We start from the raw sequence: 16374 nt of genomic DNA, 5'->3' as shown, positions 1-16374 counted from the left end.
GTGTCGTCTGCAAACTTGATGATCCTGCCTTCTAACCCTTCATCTAAGTCATTAATAAAGATGTTGGTAGGGAAGGCACAGACCTTGTGAAACTACAACTCCTTTGATCTCATCACATGGAGCTATGCAATTGGACTGAGTCCATTCTACGAGGGTTGAATGAAAGGTACTGCCTCCACCTTCATTACTTGGGTTTGGGTGGGAATATTTTAATAAATCAAACACAGAAATAATCCTTAGAATGTGCTCTTCAACTACCGCTATTCACTTTCCCACTTAATTACCAGACAACTGGATACATTTCTGTCAATGGTGACCAAAACGATGATGAACAAAAGCCAAAATCAAGGTTACAACAACATCTGTTATAGAACTCCAATATGCTGATGACAATGTCATCTGTGTGCATTCAGAAGAAGTCCTACAAGCCACTCTAAACACCTTCGCAGAAGCATACGAGAAGCTTGGCCTGTCATTGAACATCGAGAAAACCAAAGTGCGCCAAAACCAAGGTTACAACAACATCTGTTATAGAACTCCAGTATGCCGATGACAATGTCGTCTGTGCGCATTCAGAAGAAGACCTACAAGCCACTCTCAACACCTTCGCAGAAGCATACGAGAACCTCGGCCTGTCATTGAACATCGAGAAAACCAAAGTGCGCCAAAACCAAGGTTACAACAACATCTGTTATAGAACTCCAGTATGCCGATGACAATGTCGTCTGTGCGCATTAAGAAGAAGACCTACAAGCCACTCTAAACACCTTCGCAGAAGCATACGAGAACCTCGGCCTGTCATTGAACATCGAGGAAACCAAAGTGCGCCAAAACCAAGGTTACAACATCTGTTATAGAACTCCAGTATGCTGATGACAACGTTGTCTGTGCACATTCAGAACAAGACCTACAAGCCACTCTCAACACCTTCGCAGAAGCATACGAGAAACTCAGCCTGTCATTGAACATCGAGAAAACCAAAGTGCGCCAAAACCAAGGTTACAACAACATCTGTTATAGAACTCCAGTATGCCGATGACAATGTCGTCTGTGCGCATTCAGAAGAAGACCTACAAGCCACTCTCAACACCTTCGCAGAAGCATACGAGAACCTCGGCCTGTCATTGAACATCGAGAAAACCAAAGTGCGCCAAAACCAAGGTTACAACAACATCTGTTATAGAACTCCAGTATGCCGATGACAATGTCGTCTGTGCGCATTAAGAAGAAGACCTACAAGCCACTCTAAACACCTTCGCAGAAGCATACGAGAACCTCGGCCTCTCATTAAACATTGAGAAAACCAAAGTGCGCCAAAACCAAGGTTACAACAACATCTGTTATAGAACTCCAGTATGCCGATGACAATGTCGTCTGTGCACATTCAGAAGAAGACCTACAAGCCACTCTAAACACCTTCGCAGAAGCATACGAGAACCTCGGCCTGTCATTGAACATCGAGGAAACCAAAGTGCGCCAAAACCAAGGTTACAACATCTGTTATAGAACTCCAGTATGCTGATGACAACGTTGTCTGTGCACATTCAGAACAAGACCTACAAGCCACTCTCAACACCTTCGCAGAAGCATACGAGAAACTCAGCCTGTCACTGAACATCGAGAAAACCAAAGTACTCTTCCAGCAGTCACCAGCCAATCTCTCTCTAATGCCAGAAATACAGCTTAACGGTATAACATTAGAAAACGTGGATCAGTTGCGCTTCCTTGGCAGCCACCTTTCCACCAAAGTCAACATTGACACCAAAATACAACACCGCTGGAGCTCTGTGAGTGCAGCATTTTTCTGAATTAAGCAGAGAGTGTTTGAGGACTGGGACATCCGTAGGGAGACCAAGGGGCTTGCTTATAAAGCTGTTGTCCTCCCAACCCTGCTCTATGCCTGTGAGACGTGGACTGTCTACAGATGTCAACACTGACACTGAAATACAACACCGCCTGTGCTCTGCAAGTGCAGCATTTTTCCCAATGAAGCAGAGAGTGTTTGAGGACCGGGACATCCGTAGGGAGACCAAGGGGCTTGTTGATAAAGCTATTGTCCTCCCAACCCTGCTATATGCCTGTGAGACGTGGACTGTCTACAGACGTCACATGCAACTTCTGGAACGATTCCACCAGCCCTGCCTCCGGAAAATCCTGCAAATCTCTTGGGAAGACAAGCGGACAAATATCAGTGTGCTGGAAGGAGCAAAGACCTCCAGCATTGAATCGATGCTCCTCTGTCATCAACTCGCTGGACCGGCCACGTTGTCCAGTTGCCCAGATATGACCATCTTCTGAAGCAGTTGCTCTACTCTGAACTCAAGAACGGAAAATTGAATGTTGGGGGACAGGAAAAGACATTGAAATACGGGCTTGAAAACCAACCTTAAAAACTCTGGCATAGACACTGAGAACTGGGAAGCCCTGGCCCTTGAGCGCTCCAGCTGGAGGTCAGCTGTGGCCAGCAGTGCTGCAGAATTTGAAGAGGCACAAATGGAGGGCGAAAGAGAGAAACGTGCCAAGAGGAAGGCGTGCCAAGCCAACCCCGACCGGGACCGCCTTCCGTCTGGAAACCGATGCCCTCACTGCGGGAGAACATACAGGTCAAGAATAGGGCTCCACAGTCACCTACGAACCCACCTCCAGGACACCGAACTTGGAGGACCATCATCCTCGAACTACGACGAATCACCTAAGTAAGTAAAGGAAGGCACCATCCAAACTCTCTGAACAGATGGCCATCCATTTTCTGCTTATAATACTCCAGAAAGGAAACTCCCAGTGTTCTAAATTGTTGGCCATGTGGCTGCTGGGAGTGGTAGTCCAGAAACATCTGTGCAGAGGGTTCAAAATGACCAACCTGCCAAATACCTACAGCCATGGCTCAATTCTACCACCAGGTGTCACCAAAGCTATTCCTAACCTTTTGCCAGCTTCATGACCTTGGGTTGTAGGTTTTTCGGGCTATATGGCCATGCTCTGGAAGCATTCTCTCCTGACGTTTCGCCTGCATCTATGGCAAGCATCCTCAGAGGTTGTGAGGTTCATGTCCTTACTATGCTGTTGTGGGCCTTCAAATTGCTCCTAGAGATCCAAAGGTGAAGCTATCACAAGGTTTTCTTGGAAGGATTTGTTCAGAAGGGATTTGCCTTGGCCTCTCTTTGAAGTCCAGAGAATTATAGCAAAACCTCTGTTTAAGAAACCAGTTCTGGATCCCAATCTCCCATTTCTGGGCAAGGTTTTGGAGAGAGTGGCGGCCTTTCAGCTCCAGATTATCTTGGAAACAAGCTTTTGATAACACCTAGTCCTTAGTCCCTCTGAGGATGCTTGCCATAGATGCAGGTGAAACGTCAGGAGAGAATGCTTCCAGAACATGACCATATAGTCCTAAAAACCTACAACAACTCCATAGTTATGTAGCCTTGCACTTCATCTCATGCCCTCCTTCCATGATTACAACTCTGCACTTAAACCATTCCCTCATCCTATTGTTTACAGGCTGGCCAATAAGTCAATGGACCTGATAACAAAGCCAGCGGACCTGATGGGATCCCTGCTGAAATTTTTAAAGGAGGACCTGAGCTGACACAACAACTCCACCAGCTCATAGAATCCCATTCCCTCGTCACCTGGCCACTAGGTCAGCGGACCTGATAACAAAGCCAGCGGACCTGATGGGATCCCTGCTGAAATCTTTAAAGAGGGAGGACCTCAGCTGACACAACAACTCCACCAGCTCATAGAAAAAGATGATGGAATACAGCTTAATGGTGTAATATTACAAAATGTCAACCATTTCCGCTCCCTTGGCAGCCACCTCTCCACAAAAGTCAACATTGAGACTGAAATACAACACCGCCTGAGCTCTGCGAGTGCAGCATTCCTCCGAATTAAGCAGAGAGTGTTTGAGGACCAGGACACCCATAGGGAGACCAAAGGGCTTGCCTATAAAGCCATTGTCCTCCAATTTCTCCAATTCTGTTGTTGGTGGGGTCTGAATGCTCTTTGATTGTAGGTGAACTATAAATCCCAGTAACTACAACTCCCAAATGTCAAGGTCTGTTTTTCCCCAAACTCTGTGTTCACATTTGGGTATATGGTATATTCGTGCCAAGTTTGGTCCAGATCCACCACAGTGCTCTCTGGATGTAGGTGAACTACAACTCCAAAACTCAAGGTCAATGCCCACCAAACCCTTCTAGTGTTTTCTGTTGGTCATGGGAGAAGTGTGTGCCAAGTTTGATTCAATTCCATCATTGGTGGAGTTCAGAGTGCTCTTTGATTGTAGGTGAACTATAAATCCCAGCAACTACAACTCCCAAATGACAAAATCATTTTTTTTTTTTTGAGTGAAGGACATACATTGGGTTGTTAGGTGTCTTGTGTCCAAATTTGGTGTCAATTCGTCCAGTGGTTTTTGAGTTATGCTAATCCCACAAACTAACGTTACATTTCCTATTTCTATAGATTGGGCCGGCTCTGCTTTGCCAATCCCTTCCTGGCAAAAGGCCTCAGGTTCTGGAGCGGGACTTTCCGAGCCTCTGATTTCCTGGAAACCAAAGTGGGTGGAAACCATTGCAAGCTCTGCCCACCTTCCCTTATTGCCCTCCTACCACTGGGATTACTGGAAAGAGGATTGACCCTCCCCGTTTGGATACTACAGATCCCAGAATCCCCAACCGGCACGGCCGACGACTACTCTAGACTCCATTGCCCACCAAAGCTGGCTTTTCCCAAACCAAATAAGCCAGGAATTGAGAGTATGGCTCCAAAAGACTTCCTGGCAACAAGAAACAAATTGCAAAGGTTGTAGCAAACTAGTAGCAAACTTGTAGCAAAGACGGTTTGCCATCATTTCAACTACCACGGCTCAATGCTATGGGATAATGGGAGTTGTAGTTTCACTAAGGGTGCATCTTGACTGTAGAATGCATGCAATGTGACACTTGGAACTGCTGTGGCTCAATACTAAGGAATAATGGGAGTTGTAGTTTCACTAAGGGTGCACCTCCACTGTCGAATTAATGGAGTTTGACCCCACTTGAATTGCCATTGGTCAATATTATGGAATAATGGGAGTTGTAGTTTCACTAAGGGTGCATCTCGACCGCAGAATGCATGCAAGGTACCACTTGGAACTGCTGTGGCTCAATGCTATGGAATAATGGGAGTTGTAGTTTCACTAAGCGTTCAGCTACATTGTCGAATTAATGCAGTTTGACCCCGCTTGAACTGCTGTGGCTCAATTCTATGGAATAATGAGAGTTGTAGTTTCACCAAGGGTGCATCTTGACTGCAGAATGCATCCAACTTAACACCTGAAACTGCCGTGGCTCAATGCTGTGGAATAATGGGAGTTGTAGTTTCACTAAGGGTGCATCCCCACTGTCAGATTAGTGCAGTGCAGTTGGACCCCACTTGAACTGCCGTAGCTCAAGTCTATGGAATGATGGGAGCTGTAGTTTCACTAAGGGTACATTTCCATGGTCAAATGCATGCAGTTTAACATTTGAACTGCCATGGCTAATTGCTAGGGAATAATGGAATTTGTAGTTTCACTAAGGGTGCATTTCCATTGTTGAATTAATGCAGTTGGACCCCACTTGAAGTGCCGTAGCTCAATTCTATGGAATGATGGGAGCTGTAGTTTCACTAAGGGTACATTCCCGCGGTCAAATGCATGCAGTTTAACATTTGAACTGCCATGGCTAATTGCTAGGGAATAATGGGATTTGTAGTTTCACCAAGGGTGCATGTCTGCTGTTGAAGGCATGCAATTTAACACGAGGAACTGCCATGGCTAATTGTTATGGAATACTGGGATTTGTAGTTTCACTAAGGGTGCATCTCCACTGTAGAATGCATGCAATTTAACACGAGGAACTGCCATGGCTAATTGTTATGGAATAATGGGATTTGTAGTTTCACTAAGGGTGCATCTCCACTGTAGAATGCATTGAATTTAACACTTGGAACTGCCATGACCCAGTGCTGTGCAATATTGGGAGTTGTAGTTTGTTGAAACAACAGCACTCTTTGGCAGAGAAGACTCCAGGACACTACAATTCCTAGAATCCTGTGGCAGCTCAAGTGGTGCCAAACTGCATTCAGTTGACCGTGCAGACGTGTTCTGAGCTAAACGCCTTTCGTGGGAAGGGGGAAGAGCCTCTTTTCCCAAGCTCTGATTCAGACAAGGCTGAATTGTTTCTGACCCCGATGGACTGGGAAGGGCGCAAAAGGAGAAACTGGTCTCTTGACTGCTGAGTCACAGCCTGGAGTGGCTTTGAGGATTTCGCACTCGGTCCCGCCTGGATGCCTGGGTGGGGCTGCCCCATGCTACTTCCCCACCTGAGGCAAAGGGCGACCAACAGTGGCCAACTTACTTACTTAGGCAATCCCTCGTAGTCCGAGGATGATGGTCCTCCAAGTGTAGTGTCCTGGCGGTGAGTCCGTAGGTGACTGTGGAGCCCTATTCTTGCTCTGCATCTTCTCCCGCAGTGAGGGCATCAGTTTCCAGATGGAAGGTGGTCCCGGTCGGGGTTGGCTTGACGTGCTTTCCTCTTGGCACCTTTCTCTCTTTCGCCCTCCATTCCTGCCTCTTCAAATCCTGCAGCACTGCTGGCCACAGCTGACCTCCAGCTGGAGCGGTCAAGGGCCAGGGCTTCCCAGTTCTCAGTGTCTATGCCAGAGTTTTTAAGGTTGGCTTTGAGCCCGTCTTTCAATCTCTTTTCCTGCCCTCCCACATTCCGTTTTCCATTCTTGAGTTCAAATTAGAGCAACTGCTTTGGAAGACACTGGTCAGGCATCCAGACAACGTGGCCGGTCCAGCAGAGTTGATGTTGGAGGACCATCGCTTCAATGCTGGTGGTCTTTGCTTCTTCCACATGCTGACGTTTGTCCACCTGCCTTCCCAAGAGATTTGCAGGATTTTCCGGAGGTGATGGAATCGCTGATGGAATCGTTCCAGGAGTTGCGTGTGACGTCTGTAGACAGTCCATGTCTAGCAGGTGAATAGCAGGGTCGGGAGGACAATAGCCTCATATGAAGGGTGTTTGCTTGCATTCATCTCCCAAATTCCTGCCCATTCTGGAGGCAGTGCTGATGGAATCATTCCAGGAGTTGCGTATGACGTCTGTAGACAGTCCACGTCTCACAGGCGAATAGCAGGGTCGGGAGGACAATAGCCTCATATGAAGGGTGTTTGCTTGCATTCATCTCCCAAATTCCTGCCCATTCTGGAGGCAGTGCTGATGGAATCATTCCAGGAGTTGCGTGTGACGTCTGTAGACAGTCCACGTCTCACAGGCGAATAGCAGGGTCGGGAGGACAATAGCCTCATATGAAGGGTGTTTGCTTGCATTCATCTCCCAAATTCCTGCCCATTCTGGAGGCAGTGCTGATGGAATCGTTCCAGGAGTTGCATGTGACGTCTGTAGACAGTCCATGTCTAGCAGGCGAATAGCAGGGTCGGGAGGACAATAGCCTCATATGAAGGGTGTTTGCTTGCATTCATCTCCCAAATTCCTGCCCATTCTGGAGGGAGTGCTGATGGAATCGTTCCAGGAGTTGCGTGTGACGTCTGTAGACAGTCCACGTCTCGCAGGCGAATAGCAGGGTCAGGAGGACAATAGCCTCATATGAAGGGTGTTTGTTTGCATTCATCTCCCAAATTCCTGCCCATTCTGGAGGGAGTGCTGATGGAATCGTTCCAGGAGTTGCGTGTGACGTCTGTAGACAGTCCACGTCTCGCAGGCGAATAGCAGGGTCAGGAGGACAATAGCCTCATATGAAGGGTGTTTGTTTGCATTCATCTCCCAAATTCCTGCCCATTCTGGAGGCAGTGCTGATGGAATCGTTCCAGGAGTTGCGTGTGACTTCTGTAGACAGTCCATGTCTAGCAGGCGAATAGCAGGGTCAGGAGGACAATAGCCTCATATGAAGGGTGTTTGCTTGCATTCATCTCCCAAATTCCTGCCCATTCTGGAGGGAGTGCTGATGGAATCGTTCCAGGAGTTGCATGTGACGTCTGTAGACAGTCCATGTCTAGCAGGCGAATAGCAGGGTCAGGAGGACAATAGCCTCATATGAAGGGTGTTTGCTTGCATTCATCTCCCAAATTCCTGCCCATTCTGGAGGCAGTGCTGATGGAATCGTTCCAGGAGTTGCGTGTGACTTCTGTAGACAGTCCATGTCTAGCAGGCGAATAGCAGGGTCAGGAGGACAATAGCCTCATATGAAGGGTGTTTGCTTGCATTCATCTCCCAAATTCCTGCCCATTCTGGAGGGAGTGCTGATGGAATCGTTCCAGGAGTTGCATGTGACGTCTGTAGACAGTCCATGTCTAGCAGGCGAATAGCAGGGTCAGGAGGACAATAGCCTCATATGAAGGGTGTTTGCTTGCATTCATCTCCCAAATTCCTGCCCATTCTGGAGGGAGTGCTGATGGAATCGTTCCAGGAGTTGCGTGTGACTTCTGTAGACAGTCCATGTCTAGCAGGCGAATAGCAGGGTCAGGAGGACAATAGCCTCATATGAAGGGTGTTTGCTTGCATTCATCTCCCAAATTCCTGCCCATTCTGGAGGCAGTGCTGATGGAATCGTTCCAGGAGTTGCGTGTGACTTCTGTAGACAGTCCATGTCTAGCAGGCGAATAGCAGGGTCAGGAGGACAATAGCCTCATATGAAGGGTGTTTGCTTGCATTCATCTCCCAAATTCCTGCCCATTCTGGAGGGAGTGCTGATGGAATCGTTCCAGGAGTTGCATGTGACGTCTGTAGACAGTCCATGTCTAGCAGGCGAATAGCAGGGTCAGGAGGACAATAGCCTCATATGAAGGGTGTTTGCTTGCATTCATCTCCCAAATTCCTGCCCATTCTGGAGGGAGTGCTGATGGAATCGTTCCAGGAGTTGCGTGTGACTTCTGTAGACAGTCCATGTCTAGCAGGCGAATAGCAGGGTCAGGAGGACAATAGCCTCATATGAAGGGTGTTTGCTTGCATTCATCTCCCAAATTCCTGCCCATTCTGGAGGCAGTGCTGATGGAATCGTTCCAGGAGTTGCATGTGACGTCTGTAGACAGTCCATGTCTAGCAGGCGAATAGCAGGGTCGGGAGGACAATAGCCTCATATGAAGGGTGTTTGCTTGCATTCATCTCCCAAATTCCTGCCCATTCTGGAGGGAGTGCTGATGGAATCGTTCCAGGAGTTGCGTGTGACGTCTGTAGACAGTCCACGTCTCGCAGGCGAATAGCAGGGTCAGGAGGACAATAGCCTCATATGAAGGGTGTTTGTTTGCATTCATCTCCCAAATTCCTGCCCATTCTGGAGGGAGTGCTGATGGAATCGTTCCAGGAGTTGCGTGTGACGTCTGTAGACAGTCCACGTCTCGCAGGCGAATAGCAGGGTCAGGAGGACAATAGCCTCATATGAAGGGTGTTTGTTTGCATTCATCTCCCAAATTCCTGCCCATTCTGGAGGGAGTGCTGATGGAATCGTTCCAGGAGTTGCGTGTGACGTCTGTAGACAGTCCATGTCTAGCAGGCGAATAGCAGGGTCAGGAGGACAATAGCCTCATATGAAGGGTGTTTGCTTGCATTCATCTCCCAAATTCCTGCCCATTCTGGAGGGAGTGCTGATGGAATCGTTCCAGGAGTTGCGTGTGACGTCTGTAGACAGTCCATGTCTAGCAGGCGAATAGCAGGGTCGGGAGGACAATAGCCTCATATGAAGGGTGTTTGCTTGCATTCATCTCCCAAATTCCTGCCCATTCTGGAGGCAGTGCTGATGGAATCGTTCCAGGAGTTGAGTGTGACTTCTGTAGACAGTCCATGTCTCGCAGGCGTAGAGCAGGGTTAGGAGGGGAATGGCTTTACAAACAAGCCCCTTGGTCTCCCTCCGGATGTCCCAGTCCTCAAACACTCTCTGCTTCGTTCGGAAAAATGTTGCACTCGCAGAGCTCAGGCGGTGTCGTATTTTGGAGTCAATGTTGACTTTGGTGGAGAGGTGGCTGTCAAGGGAGCGGAAAGGATCAACATTTTGCAATGTTACACCATTAAGCTGTATCTCTGGCATTGGAGAAGGATTGAAACATTCACACCTAGCTCCAGCAGACAAGAGTCCTTTGCCCCACCCCAGTCATTCCACAGATATATAAACCCATTTTCCTAGTTCCAACAGACCTCACTACCTCTGAGGATGCTTGCCACAGATGCAGGCGAAACGTCAGGAGAGAATGCCCCTAGAACATGACCATATAGCCTGAAAAAACCTACAACAACCCATTATTATTATTATTATTATTATTATTATTATTAACTCTGCCTTAACATCACAAACCACAGGTGTTGACAGTAGAAAAATAACTTTATTGACACATCAGTAAATAAACTCAAAAGACCCCTTTTAATTTTATTACCCCGCGACGGTCAGGGGGGTCTGACGTTTCAAGTATCGCTCCTCGTCAGAGCAGAGAGAAGGATGTTTGCCAAGAGAAGGATGATGGGCGGCTCACAATCCAGCACTCTCCCCGATTCGGCATTTCCTGATTGACTCCCCATTACATTCAATTGCAAAACCAACTGGAAAGTGCAAAAGGAGGGAAGGCAGTCTGGCACCATTGTCCTGGCCCTGGCTCCATGAGACAGCATCCTGGGAGTTGTAGTTTCCAAAGGTCCTCGGCAATCCTTTGACAAAGAGTGCATCTACCCTACAGAACGAATGCAACTTGGCACCACTTGAAATGCCATAGCTCAAGGCTGCGGAATCATGGGAGTTGTAGTTTCCCAAGGTCCTCGAAAATCCTCTGCCAAAAGGTGCATCTACACTAGAGAATGAATGCAGCTTGGCACCACTTGAAGTGCCATAGCTCAAGATTCATGGGAGTTGTAGTTTCCCAAGGTCTGCTGAAGGGTGTATCTACACTATAGGACGAATGCAGCTTGGCACCACTTGAAGTGCCATAACTCAAGGCGGTGGAATCATGGGAGTTGCAGTTTCCCAAGGTCCTCAGCAATCCTCTGCTGAAGAGTGTATCTATACTATAGAATGAATGCAATTTGGCACTCCTTGAAGTGCCATTACTCAAGGCATTGGTATCGTGAGAGTTGTAGTTTCCCAAGGTCCTCGGCAATCCTTTGCCAAAGGGTGCATCTACACTACAGAATGAATGCAACTTGGCACTCCTTGAACTGCCACAGCTCAAGGCTTTGGAATCATGGGAGTTGTAGTTTCCCAAGGTCTGCTGAAGGGTGTATCTACACTGTAGAACTTATGCAACTTGGCACTCCCTGAAGTGCCATAGCTCAAGGCTGGGGAATCATGGAAGTTGTAGTTTCCCAAGGTCCTTAGTAATCCTCTGTTGAAGTGTGTGTCTACACTATAGAATGAATGCAACTTGGCACCACTTGAAGTGCCATAGCTCAAGACTGCGGAATCATGAGAGTTGTAGTTTCCCAAGGTCCTCGGAAATCCTCTGCCAAAAGGTGCATCTACACTAGAGAACGAATGCAGCTTGGCACTACTTGAAATGCCATAGCTCAAGGCTACAGAATCATGGGAGTTGTAGTTTCCCAAGGTCCTCGGAAATCCTCTGCCAAAAGGTGCATCTACACTAGAGAACGAATGCAGCTTGGCACCACTTGAAATGCCATAGCTCAAGACTGCGGAATCATGGGAGTTGTAGTTTCCCAAGGTCCTCGGCAATCCTCTGCCAAAAGGTGCATCTACACTAGAGAACGAATGCAGCTTGGCACCACTTGAAATGCCATAGCTCAAGGCTACAGAATCATGGGAGTTGTAGTTTCCCAAGGTCCTCGGCAATCCTCTGCCAAAAGGTGCATCTACACTAGAGAACGAATGCAACTTGGCACCACTTGAAATGCCATAGCTCAAGGCTACAGAATCATGGGAGTTGTAGTTTCCCAAGGTCTGCTGAAGTGTGTATCTACACTACAGAACGAATGCAACTTGGCACCACTTGAAGTGCCATAGTTCAAGGCTTTGGAATCATGGGAGTTGTAGTTTCCCAAAGTCCTTAGTAATCCTCTGTTGAAGGGTGTATCTGTACTATAGAACGAATGCAACTTGGCACCACTTGAAGTGCCATAGCTCAAGGCTGTAGAATCATGGGAGTTGTAGTTTCCCAAGGTCCTTAGTAATCCTCTGTTGAAGGGTGTATCTGTACTATAGAACGAATGCAACTTGGCACCACTTGAAGTGCCATAGCTCAAGGCTGTAGAATCATGGGAGTTGTAGTTTCCCAAGGTCCTTAGTAATCCTCTGCTGAAGGGTGTATCTACACTATAGAACAAATGCAACTTGGCACCACTTGAAGTGTCATTACTCAAGGCATTGAAATCATGGGAGTTGTAGTTTCCCAAGGTCCTTAGTAATCCTCTGTTGAAGTGTGTAGGATGAATGCAACTTGGCACTCCTTGAAGTGCCATTACTCAAGGCATTGGAATCATGGGAGTTGTAGTTTCCCAAGGTCCTTAGTAACCCTCTGTTGAAGTGTGTATCTATACTATAGAATGAATGCAACTTGGCACTCCTTGAAGTGCCATAGCTCAAGGCTGAGGAATCATGGGAGTTGTAGTTTCCCAAGGTCCTTAGTAATCCTCTGCTGAAGGGTGAATCTACACTACAGAATGAATGCAACTTGGCACCTCTTGAAGTGTCATTACTCAAGGCTGTTGAATCATGGGAGTTGTAGTTTCCCAAGGTCCTTAGTAATCCTCTGTTGAAGTGTGTAGGACGAATGCAACTCGGCACTTCTTGAAATGCCATTACTCAAGGCATTGGAATCATGGAAGTTGTAGTTTCCCAAGGTCCTTATTAATCCTCTGCGGAAGTGTGCATCCACACTATAGAAAGAATGCAACTTGGCACCCCTTCAACTGCCCTGGCTCCATGCAATGGCATTCCGAGAGGTTGTAGTTTTCCAAGGTCTTGAGCCGTCCCTCCCCAAGAGTGCAAACTACAGCTCCCTTGGCCCCATAGCATTAAGCTATGAGGTTGGAATGCTTCCAAACTGCATTCGTTCTGCATCATAGATGCACCCACAAAGTGTCTCCGAGACTGAGTAATCGATTCCAGCTTTGACACGCTCCTTGTGATGTCTAAGGATTTTTAGGGAATTTCTGAAATTGCCCTTCTTGAAATGCACCTAAGGATTTCCTACTGAGAGGAAATCCCCCGCTTTCCCCCAACGCTCTCCACTTCTGCAACGATACTTCCGGACCTTGATGATTTGGCAACCCACCGCTGGGAAATCTGGCAAGAGGATTGGGAACAGGGAGGACCGAACACGGTCGTAAAGCTTTCCCGTTCCAAGTCCAGCTGTGCGCAATGGGACATCCCGTCCACCAGATGGGGAGAAAGGCCTGCAACCGGTTGTCATGCCCTAAACAAGCGGGAAAAACCCACTCCCCAGTTTGCAGTTTAGGAGGAATCTTTAAATAAAGGATAGGATTACATCCTGGGGGCGGGTAGATGATGGGACTTGCAATCCACTGTCAGGTAGGTGGGATTAGCAAGCCATAGGTGGATGCTGGGACTGGCAATCCTTGGGTGGATAATGGGACTTGCAATTCATGGGCAGATGAGTAGGACTAGCAAGCCATAGACGGATGCTGGGGCTTGCAATCTTTGGGGTGGATAATGGGACTTGCAATCCATGGACAGGTGAGTAGGAATAGCGGCCCATAGGTGGATGATGGGACTTGCAATCCATGGACAGATGAGTAGGACTAGCAGCCCATAGGTGGATGATGGGACTTGCAATCCACTGTCAGGTAGGTGGGATTAGCAAGCCATAGGTGGATGCTGGGACTTGCAATCCGTAGATGGATAATGCGACTTGCAATCCACTGGCAGGTAGGTGGGACTAGCAAGCCATAGGTGGATGCTGGGACTTGTAATCCTTGAGGTGGATAATGGAACTTGCAATCCATGGACAAGTGAGTAGGACTAGCAGCCCATAGCTGGATGATGGGACTGGCAATCCTTGGGTGGATAATGGGACTTGCAATTCATGGGCAGATAAGTAGGACTAGCAAGCCATAGGCGGATGCTGGGGCTTGCAATCTTTGGGGTGGATAATGGGACTTGCAATCCATGGACAGGTGAGTAGGAATAGCGGCCCATAGGTGGATGATGGGACTTGAAATCCATGGACAGATGAGTAGGACTAGCAGCCCATAGGTGGATGATGGGACTTGCCATACACAGACAGACAGGTGGATGGGACTAGCAGCCCATAGGTAGATAATGGGACTTGCAATCCATGGACAGGCAGGTAGGACTAGCAGCCCATAGGTGGATGATGGGACTTGCAATACTTGGGTGGATAATGGGACTTGCAATCCACAGGAAGGTGGGTAGAACTAGCCACCCATCGGTGGAAGCTGGGACTTGCAATCCATGGGCAGGCAAGTAGGACTAACATCCCATAGGTGGATGATGGGACTTGCAATCCACGGGCGGGTAGATAAGACTAGCAAGCCATAGGTGGATGCTGCGATTTGCTATCCTTGGGTGGATAATGCGACTTGCAATCCACAAGCAGGTGGGTAGAACTAGCAACTCATAGGTGAATTATGAGACTTGCAATCCACAGACTAGTAAGTGGGACTAGCAAGCCATAAGCGGACAATGGGACTTGCAATCTGTCGATAGGACTCTCAAGTCATGAGTGGATGATGGTATTTGCAATCCATGGATGGGATCTATGACAAAGGGATGGGTGCATGGAGACTTGCTATCTGTGGATGGGACTAACAATCCACGGGCAGACGATAAGACTTACAACCTGTGGGTGGGATTTGCAACTCATGGGTGGGTGGGACTTGCAAAACATGGGCGGTGGATGGGACATGCAATTGGGTTGAACGGGTGAGACTGGGTGGGCGATGGGGCTTGCAATCCATGGTCCTAGCACACCGCAAAGGGTCATCTCAGGCTTGACGGGAGTTGCTACACGGGTAGACGATAAGACTTACAACCTGTGGGTAGGATTTGCAACTCATGGGTGGGTGGGACTTGCAAAACATGGGTGGTGGATGGGACATGCAACTGGGTTGAATGGGTGAGACTGGGTGAGCGATGGGGCTTGCAATCCATGGTCCTAGCACACCGCAGAGGGTCATCTCAGGCTCGACGGGAGTTGCTACACGGGTAGACGATAAGACTTACAACCTGTGGGTGGGATTTGCAACTCATGGGTGGGACTTGCAAAACATGGGCGGTGGATGGGACATGCAACTGGGTTGAATGGGTGAGACTGGGTGGGCGATGGGGCTTGCAATCCATGGTCCTAGCACACCGCAGAGGGTCATCTCAGGCTCGACGGGAGTTGCTACACACCAAAAATCTTTGAGCAGCGTCCCTGTGAAGCATCAACATTCCTACTCCAGGAAGTGGTCCTTGGGCATCCTCTTCCCGTGGACTTGCAAGTACACGCAAACATTCCTCGGAGGTGATCGGAATTCGTGTTGTGCTCGGAATCTTTAGCAGCAAAGTGCAAAAGCCTCCATTGTCCTGTTGCCTTGCGCCGGAGAGCAGTCGTCGGAGAGCATCCACCCTCTCGCCTCCTTCTTGTCAACTGCCCCGAGGGTCACTGCCCCGAGGACAAGGCCACTGCCCCGGAGAGTCCAGCGGCTCCTGCGACTGGTCCGCACCAATGCTCCTGGGCTGCACCTGATTGGTCAAGGACTCCGAGGACACGGCAAGGAGTGAGGGATTCACGCCGACCGGGATCAGCGGGAGAGGATGAGGCGAAAGGCCGTGGCCGGAGCTCACAAACGGGTAGAGGGAGAAGGCCGGGTCCATCATGCCCTCGGTGACCGGTAGGTAGTACTTGGGGGGCCCCCGAAAACCTATTGGCTGCTCTGCAGCGGGAGGGGAGGGGCTCCTTTCCGGTTTCACGCCCTGCAAATGGGTGGTCCCCAGTGACTCACTGGACGACATAATGCTCTCTGGCTTCTGATTGGCCGAAACAAGGGGCTTCGGGGTCCGGGCCGGGCTCGGAGTCGTGGGGCACGAGTCAGGCGAAGAGCGCAGCAGGCCTGGAAAAAAGGAATGAAAGCAACTCATCAAATCACATTGGTTTAACATGGACACAATTAGAAGTTGTTGGATCAAGTTGGGATGGATGTGGCTCGCAAGCTGCATGTGGCCCCTTGAAAACTGCATCACAGGAATTGGGATTTTGGCAACTGAAATGACCCAAATTGAGCATCGCAATGCTCTTCGACTTGATGATATGTTTACCCTTGAACACAATGTATATGCAAACTATGCCTCACACAAGACCCCCATATCTATGGAGGTCCCAGTAGAACATAGACTTGCATCGGAGAACCTACAGATTTTGGAGTT

The 16374-nt window shown here is 48.6% G+C and overlaps 1 protein-coding gene across 1 annotated transcript in view; it reads right to left on the bottom strand.

Annotated features, from left to right (window-relative positions):
- Window positions 1-10960: 10960 nt before the first annotated feature.
- LOC137095418 (B-cell lymphoma 3 protein-like) overlaps window positions 10961-16374 on the bottom strand; it is a 53044-nt gene continuing 47630 nt past the window's right edge. Inside the window, exon 9 of the mRNA XM_067462075.1 lies at window positions 10961-16061. Within this exon, the coding sequence (XP_067318176.1) occupies window positions 15595-16061 (467 nt within the window). The 3' untranslated portion in view covers window positions 10961-15594. The remainder of the gene's footprint in view (window positions 16062-16374) is intronic.

This window comes from Anolis sagrei, chromosome Y, assembly GCF_037176765.1.
Source record: "Anolis sagrei isolate rAnoSag1 chromosome Y, rAnoSag1.mat, whole genome shotgun sequence".
Classification (NCBI taxonomy): domain Eukaryota; kingdom Metazoa; phylum Chordata; class Lepidosauria; order Squamata; family Dactyloidae; genus Anolis; species Anolis sagrei.
The sequence above is the reverse complement of the archived record's forward strand: the minus strand, read 5'-3'. Positions and strand labels throughout refer to the sequence as shown.